General features: G+C 56.7%; 1 protein-coding gene across 1 annotated transcript in view; it reads left to right on the top strand.

The window, feature by feature from the left end:
* Positions 1–14,875, top strand: part of LRSAM1 (leucine rich repeat and sterile alpha motif containing 1) — a 36,879-nt gene that overhangs the window by 20,026 nt on the left and 1,978 nt on the right. The window contains exons 15-24 of the mRNA XM_046022896.1: positions 423–467; positions 2,081–2,151; positions 4,393–4,492; positions 5,904–5,991; positions 6,571–6,645; positions 8,011–8,091; positions 9,591–9,686; positions 11,512–11,610; positions 12,219–12,350; positions 13,425–13,506. Of these exons, the coding sequence (XP_045878852.1) occupies positions 423–467; positions 2,081–2,151; positions 4,393–4,492; positions 5,904–5,991; positions 6,571–6,645; positions 8,011–8,091; positions 9,591–9,686; positions 11,512–11,610; positions 12,219–12,350; positions 13,425–13,506 (869 nt within the window). The remainder of the gene's footprint in view (positions 1–422; positions 468–2,080; positions 2,152–4,392; positions 4,493–5,903; positions 5,992–6,570; positions 6,646–8,010; positions 8,092–9,590; positions 9,687–11,511; positions 11,611–12,218; positions 12,351–13,424; positions 13,507–14,875) is intronic.

Below are 14,875 nucleotides of genomic sequence, written 5' to 3'. Positions count from 1 at the left end.
GCTTCCAGGCCTCCCTGGCTTCTCACTCACTCTGTCACGCAGCGGTTCCATGGGGCCCGAGCGAGCCAACAGGCCTGCCGTGTGCCAGCGGCGTGCTCTCCCCACCGAGGTGTCCCAGATAGCTGCCCTGCGGCGGGTGCTGCTTATGTGTCGGGTGCTTTGTGTATACTCTCTCATTCACTCTTTACAAGTACTCCGGGAGGCTTTTTCTGTGAGGATCCCATTTTGCAGATGAGTTGGGGCTTGGTGTGGCTGAGTCCCTGTCCAAGGACACAGAGCCCCGAGGTTCTGGACTGAGTACCCCAGCCGGTTCCTAAGCCCCCTCTGCGCAGCCAGTTCAGCACGGGGAGGGCAGTTCTGTCGGGAACAGTCCTGCTGGGGACAGCTGCGGTGACCCTTTACGCTTTGGTTTTGCTCCACAGGCAGAAGAAAAGTTCTGAGATCTTGAAGTCGCTGGAAAATGAAAGGTTCGTATTTCGCTCTAGCGCTATCTGTTGCTTTGGAGCCAGGGGAGAGAAGGCCTCGGGATTCTCCAGGATTATGCCAGAAAGTCTTCCTAAAGCTGTAAGGAGATTCACCTCCTTAGGGAATGTTGAATTAAAAAAAGAAACACTGCCTGCAAGTTTAACACTGAGAAAAGCTGAGACGTAAATTAAAACACGTGTGATGTCCACTTTATGGCTAGTGTTAAAAAAATAAGAGAAAAATCCACTTCTCAGTAAGTGAAATAGTCAGTTGCAAAGTAGAAAAGAAGGGGCTGGAATTAAATCAAAACAGTGTCTGATTCCTTCAAGACACAGCCTGGATCTGTGCTCGGAGCGCGAGGAGCCACCCTGAGTGGTTTACCAAACATTGCCGAGAGGCAGAAATTAGAAGCAGTGATCTGTGGGTTTTTTCCAGTTGTGTTTTCCGTGTTTCCAGGTTTATCGAGACACACCTCTTTAGGAAAGAGGGTAGCTAAGAGGGAAGTGCTCCCTTTCTGCTTTCCCCTCTCCCCTGCGGGATTATCTGGAATCCGGAATCTCCTGGTTCCCAGGAATCCCAGAATAGCAGCGTGGGCCTCGCTGCGGTCCCTGTGCCAGTGCTGCGGTCCCTGTGCTGGCCCTCCAGGCCCCTGGCCGCTTGGGAAGAACTCCTGCAGGGCGGCCCGCTTACCTGGCCCCCTCAGCCTTGGTGCTGCAGGAGCTGGGAGCGGTCAGGGCCCAGCCCGGCTGTGGATGGTTTATCTGGCACACGGGGACCAAGTGCCCTCTCCCTGTTTGGGTGCCTGGGGTGGGGCGCGCGGCGTGTCAGTGCGACCTTCCCTCGAGCAGCCTGTGGGCCTGGGCTGGAGGCAGAAGTGCTCAGATGCTGCTTTCAACCAAGCGTACCCCTGCGGAGAGAGGTTCCGTCCGCGCCACGAGGACTAGCTTACCGGGGGGACACAGCCGCCGCGCAGTTAGCTTCTTAACGTTCGTTTTCTGTATCACGGATGTATCTCCGCGCCAGCAGCCTTGTTCCCAATAGCTGCAGGCTATGTACCGCGTGACTGTACCCGAATTAGTCATCTGTGATATGTGAGTTCCCGGAGTTTCATAGCGACCAGCACTATTCTAGTGACTATCTCCTAAACATACCCGGAGACGTTGACGTGAATATTTGTGGAGGAAATGTTCAGACGACCTTCTGATGGGTCTTGCCGCACTCCCTTCCAGAAGACACTTTGCCGGTTCTTGCTCCTCTCAGGCTGCCCCGGTGCTCAGCGCTCCCCCCCGCCCCCTAGCCTGTAGGCGAGACTGTCCTCGCGGTTGTCCGTGATGGACACCTCTTTCTGGGTGGTTATGGGTCACTTGTATTTAAGCACCCATGAAGTAGCCGTTTCTGTCCTTTGCCCGTTTTCCAAAGGGAATGCTCAGGTTTTGATGCAGGGCTGCAGGGAAGCGGGGGCGCGGCGGCAGGACGGGGTGCGGCAGGAGCTTGTCTGGGTGGGCGCGGCCAGGAGGACTTCCCGGAGAAGGCAGTGTTGCTCTGATGGGATTCCCTGTCAGAAGTGTTACATCTGCTGAATAAACGGTTGGATTTTATTATTTTTTGTTCCTAGAATAAGGATGGAACAGTTGATGTCCATAACCCAGGAGGAGACTGAGAACCTGCGGAGACGTGAGATTGCCTGTGAGTGGGGAGGGGTGTAGGGTCCTGGGAACAGAGCTTGTCTGACTCGGGGGGCAGCGGGGGAGGCTGCCTTCTCCCCGTAGTTCAGGTACTATGGGCTTGAGAGGGGGCAGTGAAGTCCTGAAGGGCCCTGAGGTCAGGCTAACCCCAGAGCAAGCCATATGACCTCAGGGCCATGATTGGTTCCTAACTCCTCCGAGCCTCTGTGTTTTTATCTGTGAAATGGGGAGAACAATGGTTCTCAACTTGGGTCATTTTGAGGGTCAGATGCCGTGCTGCCTGGCACTGAGTGAGCACTTCACAAAGGCTGTAGGGTTGCTGTTATCTAGAGGTGTGGTTGGCCCCTCCTGTGTTGCTGGGAGCTCCCTATCCTCCATTCCCAAGAAGTGGTCCTGGGCCACCACACTGTGTCCACACTTGATGGTGGCGGGAGGGGCTCCCTGTCTGCTCCTGAGCGCTGAGAGCGTCAAGCCATGTACCAAGGAAACCCAGGAGTCTGTTCCTCCTTTTTTAAAAGAAGGAATAATTCTTCTTGGCTGGCCCCGTCCTCCCGAGCCTGGATACTGGAGCAGGGCACTGCGGGATGCTGTGTACCAGGCCCTGTGCCAAACCCTGTGCGTACTCCACTTCCGCTCACTCCCTCCTGATGAGGTGTTGGTAACGTCCCTATTTTAAGGCCCCTGTTATCCACCATTTAGAAAGAAAAACTGTGTTTGCATCTCCAAAAGGATATATAGTAATAAATTGAGTGATTAGGAATAGTGTCAGTACCGAGGACTTTTGGTTTCACCTTTTCAAACTTCCTTATTGCGTAGCTTTTCAAAAGTGATCATGTACTATTTTTATGACGAAAAAAAAATTCTATAAAAACGAGATAAAGTCAAGAGAAGGTAATAACCCTTGTTGAGGACGTATGGTATCGGGCTGTCCTGGGCCCTGCCAAAGGGAATATGAATCAGCAGGATCTTTCTGGAGGGCAGAAAGGGTAACTCCTGTCATTCACGGCCTTAAAACTGTGCTCTTTCAAAAATTAATCTTAGGAAATATTCAAATTGCATAAGGATGTTTGAGCAAGGACATTTATCGTTTAATAATTGCAAAAGAGACCAAATGCCCCCAAAATAGAGGATTCTCTAAACCTTGGTGATCTGTGCCCTGCAGGAGCCTGCAGCCAGAGCCTCACATGGCCCCGTGCACGTGGGGAGGCAGTCTCGAAAAGTGAGAAGTGATGTGGTCGGTGTGGTCACATCGTGATTTTTTTCGTCGTAGTTAAATACATGACCTAAACTCTGCTGCTTTAACCACTTGTAATCGTGCAATTCTGAGGCACAAAGCACACCCACATTGCTGAGCAGCCGCCACCGTCCAGACCCAGAGCCTCATCTGCCCAACTGCAGTTCCGTCCCCGATAAACAGATGCTCCATCCTCCTCCCCCAGCCCATGTAAGACCCCCATTCCGCTTTCTGTCTCGCCGAATCTGATGACACTAGGTAACCCTCGTAAGCAGGACCCTACGGTATCTGTCATTTCGCAACGGGCTTCTTTGACTCAGCAGAACCTCTTCAGGGTTCATCCCTGTTAGAGCAGGTGCCAGGATTTTCCTTTTTGAAGGCTGAGTAATATTCCGTCTGTGTGTCCCCCGACTTGTTCATCCATGTCTGTGAACACTTGGGTTGTTTCCACCTTCCGGTTTGTGACTCCCACTGCTCTGAACATGCGTGTACAGATGCCTGCTGAGTTGTCTTGCTTTCAGTTTTTCATTCTAATTTTTAAAAGATGCATAAATATGCATTAGAAATTGACTAGAAAAACATATCACAGTATCTATGGGTGATAAGATTACAGACGATTTTGTGTGCGTGCTGCTCGGTGTTTTACAATTAGCCTTTTCAAGCTTAAGTTACTTCCACAGTTTAAACATTTTGGCGGGGCGGGGGGGGGCAGCGCCCGGGTGGCTCAGTCAGTTGAGCGTCTGACTCTTGGTTTTAGCTCAGGTCATGATCTCTAGGTCGTGAGATCGAGTCCTGCATCAGGCTCTGTGCTCAGCAGGAGGTCAGCTGGGGATCCTCTCTGCCACCCCCTCTGCCCCTCTCCTCACATACGTGCACACTCTCCCTCTCCCTCTCTCAAATCTTTTTTTAAAAGTGTCTTTTAAGGGTGACTGTGAGGCAGATGATGAGGTGAACCCCCTGAGGCCCCCAGGAGTGGTGGCCCTCAGCCCCACCCTCGTGTCTCCTCAGCCGCCATGCAGCAGATGCTGACCGAGAGCTGTAAGAACCGGCTCATCCAGATGGCCTACGAGTCTCAGAGGCAGAGCTTGGTCCAGCAGGCCTGTTCCAGGTAAGGTAAGGACAGGCTTCCTGGGTTGGCACCGGCTCAGGGTCCAGGACCGCGGGGTGAGCGCTGGACATTGCAATCCCCGCCCCAGCCCCGGTCGTGCGTCGGGCAAGCGGTGACTGCTCTCCGTGACTCCTCGCGGACCACGATTGGGTCAGGCAGCTGGTAAAGGGACAGCAGTCACTCCCACTTCTGCACTTCCTGTGAGCCTGGCCCTTGGCCAAGGGCTGTGTGTTGGCCTGCTGACTCTCTGAGGGACCGTGTCATTAGCCCCGTTTTGCCACCACAGGTCAGGCTCAGAGAGACTCTATGACACACCCACGGAAACCCAGCCAGCAGGTGGCAGAGCCAGGGTTCAAAGCCAGGCAGAGTGGAAGCATGCTCTTGACCGTGGTGCACCCCTTGACCTCCGAGGGTCTGCAGAGGTCGGGAGCGGCATGCCCTGGAGGGGATGGTGAGAGGTTGCTGTCACACTGGTAACAGCTCCGGGTCTGGCTGGCTAAGTTCCCTGCATCGCTGGCGGCCAGTCGGCTGAAGGAGCCACACGTGTCGGCACAGCCAGGGGAGAAGAGCTCTCAGTGCCTGAGAGACAGGCCAGGAGCCCTGGTGTTTGTCCCCCCGTCTGGGCGATAGGCACAGCTGTCAGCCTCCCCGTGTCCCCACACGTGTGGGGACTTTCTTCCTTTCCTGGCGGTAGAATATGAAGCTTAGTGTGGGCACTGGCGGCAAATAGACCTGGTCTCAGGTTCCCCTTTCTTCTGTAACTTTGAAGTGTTGGGTCAGTCCGTTTCCCTTCTGAGCCTCAATTTTCTTATCAGAAAAATGGGGATAAGTCACAGTACATACCTCTGGAGTGGTTAGAGGGTTTAACAAGCATGGTGTTTGCCAACAAAGGAGGCCAATAAATAACTATTATTACGAAACAAACTCAAAACCAAGAATATGCCGAAGTATGGACCTACTTGGGGCTTCAGGGTTTGGATTTTTGTGCCAAAATCACTAGACTTGTTCCAGGCGGCTGAGGTGGAAAATGCTAGGGGTGTCAGGTGGGGCATGGATGTCACTGTCCCAGAAGGAGCGCTTTCTCAGGGTCCAAGTGACCCACCTGGGAGCTCATGAGCTCCTTGCTGGTGGAGGTGGGAGGGCCGAAGGCAGGCCACCACTTCAAAGGGCACTGTGGAGGGGATTCTGACGGAGGGGTGGATGAGAGGAGCTAGACACACTGAATCTGTCTCCTTCCTTCTAAGACAGACTCCATGGCTGTGCCTGGCCCAGGATGTAGCCCCCAGCAGGTGCTTCTTGAGTGTTATTATTGAATGAGTACGTGGTTTATCTTGATCTCCAAGGTTCCTGGCACTTGGTAGATGCTCAGAAAACATTCAGAGAGTGAATTAATTTGCTGTCTTTCTGGCAGCATGGCTGAAATGGATGAGCGGTTCCAGCAGATTCTGTCATGGCAGCAGATGGATCAGAACAAAGCCATCAGCCAGATCCTGCAGGAGGTGAGCCCTTGCCCAGGGTGTGAGGGCAGGGGCTCAAGACGGGCACAGGGAGCCGGAGGCAGAGCATGGAAAGTCTGCATGGAGCCCTGTCCTCAGCTTACAAGACCCAGGAGGCTTAGTATGTTTAGGACTGGGTAGACCCTCAGGAGAGGAGGGAGAGAGCAGGGTGGTTTTCCGGCCTCTGAGATCTAGAGAAGCCTCCCTTGTGAGGACTTAGGGGCAGGACGTGGTGATCACTCCGTGGAGACGGAGCCCGCAGGAGAGCGCCAAGGGCCTTTTGACTTCTCGCTTCTAGACGGCGCCCCTCTGGGCCCCCTCACCTTCCTCATGAAACGGGGCAGTGAAGGCACCGACGCCCCCGGTGTGGAAATTCCGTGCTAGAGAACGTAGTGTCCAGCGCTAGTAAGGCTTGCACAGGGCTTATTTCTAGAATGTGAACAAGTGAGCTGAGGAGTTACGTCCCCTCTGAGACCGAGAGGTCCTCCCTAAAAGATCCTGAGCACATCGTGTGTTTGCCCCCGGCCTGGGCCCTGAGAACGCGAGGCCCCGGGCACCTGCCGACCGGGGTCTCTGTTGCAGAGCGCCATGCAGAAGGCCGCGTTTGAGGCCCTCCAGGTGAAGAAAGACCTGATGCACCGGCAGATCAGGAACCAGGTGAGGGCTTGGGGGCGCGGCCGCCACTGGCCCCCTCCTGCGTGCTTTCCCAGACTGCAGACCTGGCCCTCTTCACGCGCCAGCTTAGCCATCCCCACTCCCAACCCCGCGCCACCCCTGCAGTGTAACGGGTTCTGCTATTTCTCAGGATGCCCGTGGGCCACTGCTTGGGCAGCCCCTGCGCCCACCGGGCCCCGGTGGGAGCCGCTCGCCTGGGAATGCAGTCAGCTGCACCCTGGCGGCCTCCGTCAACTCGGACCGGGGAGCCAGGGCTGACGGGGTGTCCCACCCGGCGGGCAGGGGAGGCCGCCTCGCCTGGAGGGAGCTGTGCTCTGGTCCGGGCTCTGCTGCTGACCCAGCTGTGTTGGGCCCGCTGGGCTTTCCTGGGGGCTGGAGGCCGAGGGAGCTTTCAGGCTACGGGAATGCTCGTCGCATCCTCTTCAGCACACTTCGAATTTTACATTTTCGCATGTTTATTTTTTTTTCTTTGTATTCTTTTCTCTTTTTTTGGCCCAAACCAACTTAACCTTTTTCTTCCCCTCTTTAATTTCAATCCCACCTTGCCGGACATGAAGCTCATTCCTCTGACCAGGGGTTGGTGGGGCCATAGGAGCTTAGGGGCAAGGGCCAGAGGGTCACAGGCTCAGGGCAGAGAAGTCACTGGCTGTGGGGTCTGAACCCAGGCATCCTCCCTGTGAGTGGTTCTGACGCAGCTGGCCAGCCATTCCCCTTCAGCCCCCAAGCTGGAAGAGACCTGGGAAAGGGCTCCCTCACCAACCTGCTCTGTGTCCTTGAAGTTACTTAACCTCTCTGAGCCTCTGTTTCCTCATCTGTAAAATGGAAGCAATAATACCTGCTAATCAGTAGGGGAGACTTGATGACATGACGCAGATGAAGTACACAGCACGAGCCTTGCACACAGAATGTTCTGGAAGCATCAGCTGCTGCCATCGCTGTTCTCAGTCAGTCCATTACCCTCTGCTCTCCTCTGTGATGGCAGTTAGAGGAAGCAAGAGACTCCAGCAAGTGCCAGGCTCTGTGAGGACTCCTGTCCATTCTGCACTCTGGTCTGAACCTTAAAGGCAGGACCATGTCCATTCCATAAGCCGTGAGCCTCCCTGGGATGGGTCCTCCAAGGACCGGCCTGTCCGCGGCACCCCCCCCCCCCCCCGCCAAGCACTCGGGCCCTGAAACAACTAATTCTTTTAAAGCCCCGCTGAGGGGGTTCCCAAGGCACCCCAGTCCCCTTCATTCCCAACCCCCACCCCCAAAAGGTCTCTTAGACTCCACTTAGCCTTCAGAGAGCAGCACAGATTTGAACCTTGCTTAATGTGAATTAAAAAGCCTGTTTCGTCTTCCGCTTAGATTAAGTCAATAGAGACTGAGTTGCTGCGGCTGACACAGCTGGAGGTAGAGAGGAAGTCCCTGGACGCAGAGGCACTTCAGGTATGTAGGGCTCCCGGCCTGCCCCGCCCCCGCCTCCCTTCCCGCAGTGCTCCCCAGCAGGCAGGCAGGCTCCTCTGTGGCTATGAAGGGAGCACAGCCTGGGGGGCGAGTCCAGCGCAGGCCAAGGTTAGGGTCGGGGCAGCCTGTTGCTCAGCAGGAGGGTCAGAGGAAGGAGGGTTTCATTGCCAAGGCTCACCTGGGCCCATCTCCATCTCTGCCTTTTCTTTGTTTTGAAGCAGGGTCACTGCTGAACTCCCTGTGTCTTTAAGCCATGCTTCTGGGGTGCAGGTTCAACTCACGGGCTGACCTTCTCTGGGGAAGGAGCTTTCTTGGTGTCCCAAGGATGTCTGGAGGGGAGGGCCCAGCTGTGACTGTGTCACTCCCTGCAGGTGGCTTCTCTGGGAGCTCTAGCCTGGGCGTCCTGCCTGGAGAGCATGGGGGGCGGGAGGACCTAGCAGGCGGCGTTCTAGACTGCACGTCTGGGACCTGGGCTTTGTTCTTTGTAGTCAAGCTGTGTGTCCTGGGCAGGTGGGGGAAGAGGGCTGGACCTTGCCCTGCTCTGATCTCTGCCCAGATTGTTCAAAAGCGGATGGATCAATGGTGTGGGAGGACCTGGGCCCCGTATCAGGCTTCTGAGCAGAGCCTTCTATCTGTCCCTGTGTCTGTCTGTCCTCAGCAGAGAAGTCTTGAATTGTCTCATGGCTTCTCAACTCAGTGAAAGTGTGCCGAGGTCTACGATCCTAGTCTTGGTCTGCCACAGATGTGCTGTGTGACCCAGGGCAGGTCACTTCCCCTCCTAGGCCTCCATTTCTCCCTTCCACAAAAGGAAATCCTCTTCCAGGCCCAGCCTGTGTCCTGGGGCCATCACACCGGGGCAGGCTAGCCAATGCAAAGCCCTTTGTGAGCCATGCCACAGTCTTCAGAGATGAGGGGAGGGGGAGCTCTCAGAGAAGATGCAGCCCTCGCGCTTGGCAGGGGACCATGTCTCCTGCCCGTCAGAATTTGTGGGGCTCCCGTGTGGGGGCCTCCATGGGTTTCCAAGAGTAAGAAATGAGTGGAACATAGACACAAGTGAGGACTTCACTCCAGTTTGCATGTGCCTCCATCTGGGTAGAACCTTCTAGACCCACGTGGGGTGACGCGCCAACCCTCCTTGCCTGTGCTTCTGCCCACATGCTCTGTAGTCCGTGAGATTGCAGTCCTGTACCTGTGGCTTGTCATTTCCTTGGTTTGCTGTTTCTTACCATTCCATTGTCATCAGTCACTAGATCCCACACCTGGCCTGACCCCCACGGGGAGAGGATGAGGAGGGGATGCCTGGGCAATGGGGCCCCTCGGCTCTGTCGCCCAACCCTCTGCCTAGTTGAGTTTGGGCCCCCTGTGGGATCCCGGCTGCCGGCTGGGAATCGAAGGGGGGGGGATCCTGCCACCCGCTGCGGGGGCTACTGGCTCCAGAGCGGGGAGCTTCCAGCGGCACTGGGCGTGCTCTTATGTTGCAGGAGGTGATCGCCGAGCAGCGCTGGGCCCTGAGCTCCCTGCTCCAGCAGCTGCTCAAGGAAAAGACGCGGCGAGAGGAAGAGCTCCGGGAAATTCTGGTGCGCTTGGCTTCTGCCTCCATATCACACATGGGTTCGCTTTCCCCCCACACCATCGCCATTCTTAGAGGTGCTTTTGTTATTTGAGTAACAGTTGCTCATCAAAGAAAAGATGGGACGCACGAAGGAAAGACTCTTCTGGGAGTTCTCTGATGCTGACGTTCTGATTGTTCTCTGAGCAGCACGATGCGTATTTATAGCTGTGCACGCGTGTGCCCTGTAAACTAAGATGGCACACGCTTCGGAACCCGCTCATTTGCATGCGTTCTCGTCGTGTCCCTCAAATGTCCGCTACACGCTTCCTGGCTGCATCCGGGTGGGCCATCCTAGCCCGTTGCCAAACACTCAGACTACTTCAGCTCTTTACTTTTCGAAGGAATGCTCCCTGTCTTTGTAGCTAAGTATCGAGAGCAGTCACGAGTATTTATTCAAAACCAATGCCCAGGAGAGAACTTTGTGTCTAGGACAGGCTGTTTTGTAAGCTTTTGACAGGCGTTGCCCAGCTGTCCCCTGTGCCCAAGTGGGTTTGACTCTGGCACATTGTCAGGGTGGCAGAGCCCCATTTAGGGGGAGCAGGTGGGGATCATTTCCTCCAGATCCGGTGTGCATCAGAGCACTGGGGACAGAGGCCAGGGCTCAGAGGCCTGTCGCTCCTATGGTGTCGTTAGTGCTCCAGGTCGTCTCTGAGCTCCATTGTGGGCAGAGCCCTGTGCAGAGAGCAGGGAAGAGTGACACCAGCTTCCAGAGCCCCACACGAGCCCCTGTGGTGTGTGTGGGCCGATCAGAAGCTGCCCATTGCTCGTGGCGCCCTGCTGCCACCGCCTACAAACTGTATTAACACGCCGACACGCGTTAGCATGGTGCAGCAGTGGCCGCGTGCTCTGGCCCTGTGCTCGCGCCCTCCAGGGTCCTCAGAGCACTCACCACCCAGGGGAGGAAGCCCCACCTCAGCAGGTCTTGACTGTCAGAGTCATGGGCGCCAGAAGAGAGCTGTGTCCACGACCTGCAGAGGGCCACAGCTCGGCAAGGTCTGGGAGGGATGACCAGAGGACAGTCGGTCCCCAAGGCCTGTGCAGAAATCTCGCTGCCCATATCTCCTCTGGCCCCCAGGGTGCGGCCACAGCCCTGGCTTGCTCAGAGCGCAGGTCCCCAAGCAACACAGACCTGAGTCCAAGTCCTGGCCTGACCCTGGGCAGGTTTCTAATCACTCTGAACCTCCCTTTGCTCACCCTGGAAGTCCGACCCCCACACGGAGCTGGTGAATTAAGGAAAATGGGTGCATAGCGGGCTCTGGCACATGGCGCCCTGAAAACGGTCGTGGTTCCTGATTCTGTTTGTATCATTTGTTCAGGGCACTGGCCTCAGCACCTAGAGCCATGCGAGGCGAGAGCAGCAGTCGCTGACTCCTTGTGCATGGCGGAATGAAGGGATCCGTTTCAGTAGCGTGTCCGTCGTTCTCCAGCTCTGTCAGAAGGGTGAAGCCCACTCCAGATGCTCATATTGTCCTTAGAATCCTATGTCTCTCCCTGCCTGTCACCGGAGCGGGAGCCCAAGCAGGGGCCTGCAGGGCCTGGCGGCAGGCGCCCGGAGTCGGGCCTGAAGCCCAGGTGTGCCCGGCTGAGATTGTTTGCGGCAGGAAGCTGGGGTTGAGGCACTTCCTGCCTTTCCCAGACCAGCAGTTTAAGTGGTGAGACCGTGGAGGCTGTGAAAGTTCTCGGTAGAATACTGAGCGTTCTCCACCAGCCGGGAGGCTCGGTCACGATCGTCACTGTCATTACAGTTTTTACTGACTCGTAACTAACGATGCCGACTTTGTCCTTGGCAGACCGAGTTAGAAGCCAAAAGCGAAACCAAGCAGGAAAACTACTGGCTGATTCAGTATCAACGGCTTTTGAACCAGAAACCCTTGTCCTTGAAGCTGCAGGTAAGGATGCTGGCCTCCACCGTCTCGGAGAGCCTCCCGGGCCTCGGGGTGCCCGGCTGCTCGAGCTTTCCGGTTCCGTTCTGTTCACGTTTCCGGTGACTAGCGTGCCAGGTCCTGTGTTAGGCCCTGGCGGGGACAGAAAAGGGAGAGCGGTGCCTTCCTTCTGGTGTGGGGCAGAGCCTGTGTGCGCGGTGGCAGGGGGAGGCCACAGGAGCCTCCTGCAAACCCCCCCCCCCGCCCCCCAACACACACTGGGTTTGTTGTTTTTTAATAAAAATGAAATCCTTTTCTGTACACACTATTGTGGCAAACTGTTTTTTTCTCCTAACGGTAATGACGGGCAGTTCTCCAGCCGTACACCTACTGGTCATCTCATCGTTTCCAAACACACGCATAGTATTTAGTATCTGAATTTGCCCTCATTGATTTAAACAGACAGTGCACTTCCTTGCGTCTTTATCTCTGTGCTCACATCGTTTTTGTAGGAAAAGTTGCAAGGAAGCGTTTCGTATATTCCATTAAATGTGCTCAGAGCCTCGATCTGCTGCTGTAAATGACGAGGTTGTGTTGGCAGCGCGGTCAGCTTCTCCCCTGCGTCTGTCCTGCAGGAGGAAGGCCTGGAGCGCCCGCTGGCCGCCCTCCTGGTGGATCTGTCGGCGGAACACTACCTGCCTCTGTTCGCCCACCACCGCATCTCGCTGGACACGCTGAGCCGCATGAGCCCTGCCGACCTGGCCAAGGTGAGGCTGCAGCCCCTCAGGGCAGGTGGAGGGCCGAGTGAGGCCGCTGGCGGTCGGCTTGCCCTCCCGCTGCTCTGGGTGCTGCCTTCCGTGAACCAGTGTTCCAGGGCCCCTGCGCTTCCAGACGGCCAGAACACCCACTGTGTGGGTCCCTGGCTCCCTGGGGGTAACCCGCACACCGTCTGCCTGACCCCAGACTACTCCCCCCACTCACACTGGCCTTCACGTTGTAGGCCCAGGACGCGTCTTTGGAGGTTGTCGGGTCCGGCCCTGGCCCGCCCCAAGCTTTGCAGCCCTCGTAAGGACAGCACTGCCTGGGCCTGGGGCCCTCCTGGGTGGGGGCTGAGCGCCGGCTTGTGTTAGTTGGTTTACTCTTCGAAAGAGCCGGATGACGAGGACGGCCAACATCCCCATAGCACTTGCCAGCACCAGGCGCTGTTCTAAGGGCTTTTCCCATGCTAAACCCCCAACAGGCCAGTCAGGCAGGTATCCTCCTTGTCGCTTCTCAGAGGAGGAAGTGGTGACACGGTGGTAGCTTGCCCGATGTCACCTAGCAGTCAGGCCTCGAGCATGGGTGGTCTGGTCCCAGAGGCCATGCCGTCTGTCACTCTGCCATGTGGCCTGTCCTTGACCCAGAAACTGACGGGTCACACGCAGGGACTGTGTCACCCAAGGGTCTGTGACGCCTGCCGCTTCTTAGCAGCTCGGTCTCAGTGGGAACCCCCACCCCTTCCTGTGAACTCTGACTGTTGTCGTGGGGGCGGGGACGTGCGGTCTCACAGGTGAAGCCATCAGCGGGGTCCCTGCCCCAGCGCAGGGCAAGCACACGCTAAACCGTGGCTCTTACCGGTGTTCCCTTTGGGGCCTCGGTGTCCCTCCCTGCCACCTGTTCACCTTCACTGCTGGGGTGCTGCCCTGCCGCATGCTGACCCGGGGGCCCAGGCCTCCGCGTTTCCAGGTGAAGGTGCCAGAAGCCAGGAGGGAGGTGGTCCTGGTGGCTCTGCCCTGGCTAGCGAGCTCCCACCCCCCACCGCCATCCCGGGCCCTAACTTGCTGTTCTGTGAACTACGGCAGGTGGGCGTCTCGGAAGCCGGCCTGCAGCACGAGATCCTGCGGAGGGCGCGGGAGCTGCTGGACGCAGCCAGGATCCAGCCAGGTGCCGGTACGGGGCATCTCCTGAGCAGACCCCAGCCTCACTGTGGACTGTGCTCAAGGAGAGGGGGTGGGTCTCAGGACGAGAAGTAAGGGCTGGTTCTAGCCCCTACCAGTTCTTAAGGCTTCCTCCTAAAGGAATAGCTTTTCCAAATGGAAAGAAACGGGCCACAAAAGTGGGTGTCGGGGAGGGGAGAGGGAGAAGGTTCCTTCTGGCGCCCGGTCCTATAACCTTCCCTAAACCTACCACACGGACACTGGGAGCCACACACCGTGGGCCCTGGAATAGAGAGAGAAACCAGCCACACCCAGGGCCTCACACTGTGCCTGGGGCAGGCCTGCCATGTGGGCGTGGAAGGATGTTCGTGATGACGTGAGAAGGGGTAGAGGTGGGTCATAAAGGCACCCCACCTGTGTCTGGGGGCCCAGGGAAATCTCGGTGCTGTCCTGACATCAGAGTGGATGCGGGAGGCAGGCACCATCCAGGCGCCGGGTGTTCCCTGACCACCGCACCTGCACCATGGCGTGTCACCCTGTGTCAGCCCCGTGAGGCGGTGCTGCTGTTCTCCTCATTTGACGGAGGAGGAAACCAAGATGTTAATGTGTTTCCCATAATGGCACACAGCCGGCAGATGGCTGGGCCGCTGAGCTTAATGCCTCCCCTGAGAAGAGGCCGAGGGGGCTTGAGAAGGGAGGGAGTCTGGGACAGGGATGGAAGGAGAGGGCATGCCTGGGCTGCCGGTCTGGCGAGCCCACGACACTGCCTGTCTCGGGCTGGGGCTGTTCAGGACAGAGACCAGATTGCGGGGATGAGGCAAGAGCTGGTTGCTGGTAGGGAGGAGGAGGTCCCCAGGTGTCTGGGCCCGTGGCAGCATCATGTCCACAGGCTCCAGTTTTCCAGACAATTTTATTCCAGGGACATTGGCCCAACCTAAAAAATGCATTTAACTAATAGTTCTTTAATAGCGAGTAATGTGTGAAATGGACGCCTTCCTCCCCTTCCAGTTTTCTCCAGCACCGACACCTTCCTCCTGTCAGACTGGAGGTCCGGATAAGTTTGGCATCAGGAGCTGGGGGCCCCCTCCTGGCAGACAAAAGTGTCGTCCACTCTGAGCCCCTCAGATGATGGCTGCCTCCCTCCATCTCCCAAAAAATCCCCAGGGCTAGCAGGAGCCAGAAGGGACCAGCAGGCCCTTCCCCATCGAGGCTGCTTACAGCTTCTTCCTGGTGCTGCCCAGCTGCAGGGAGGGCTGAGTGCGCTGGCTCCTCCTCGGCTGTAGAAGGGGCAGGAGACCTTCGGTCCTTTTCCTAGCATCCTCTTCCTGCTCCCAGAACTCGCTTGGCGTCACGTTAAATGCAGAAGAACCCTTTAC

This window comes from Meles meles, chromosome 11 (genome assembly GCF_922984935.1).
Source record: "Meles meles chromosome 11, mMelMel3.1 paternal haplotype, whole genome shotgun sequence".
NCBI classification, from domain to species: Eukaryota; Metazoa; Chordata; class Mammalia; order Carnivora; family Mustelidae; genus Meles; species Meles meles.
The sequence above is the reverse complement of the archived record's forward strand: the minus strand, read 5'-3'. Positions and strand labels throughout refer to the sequence as shown.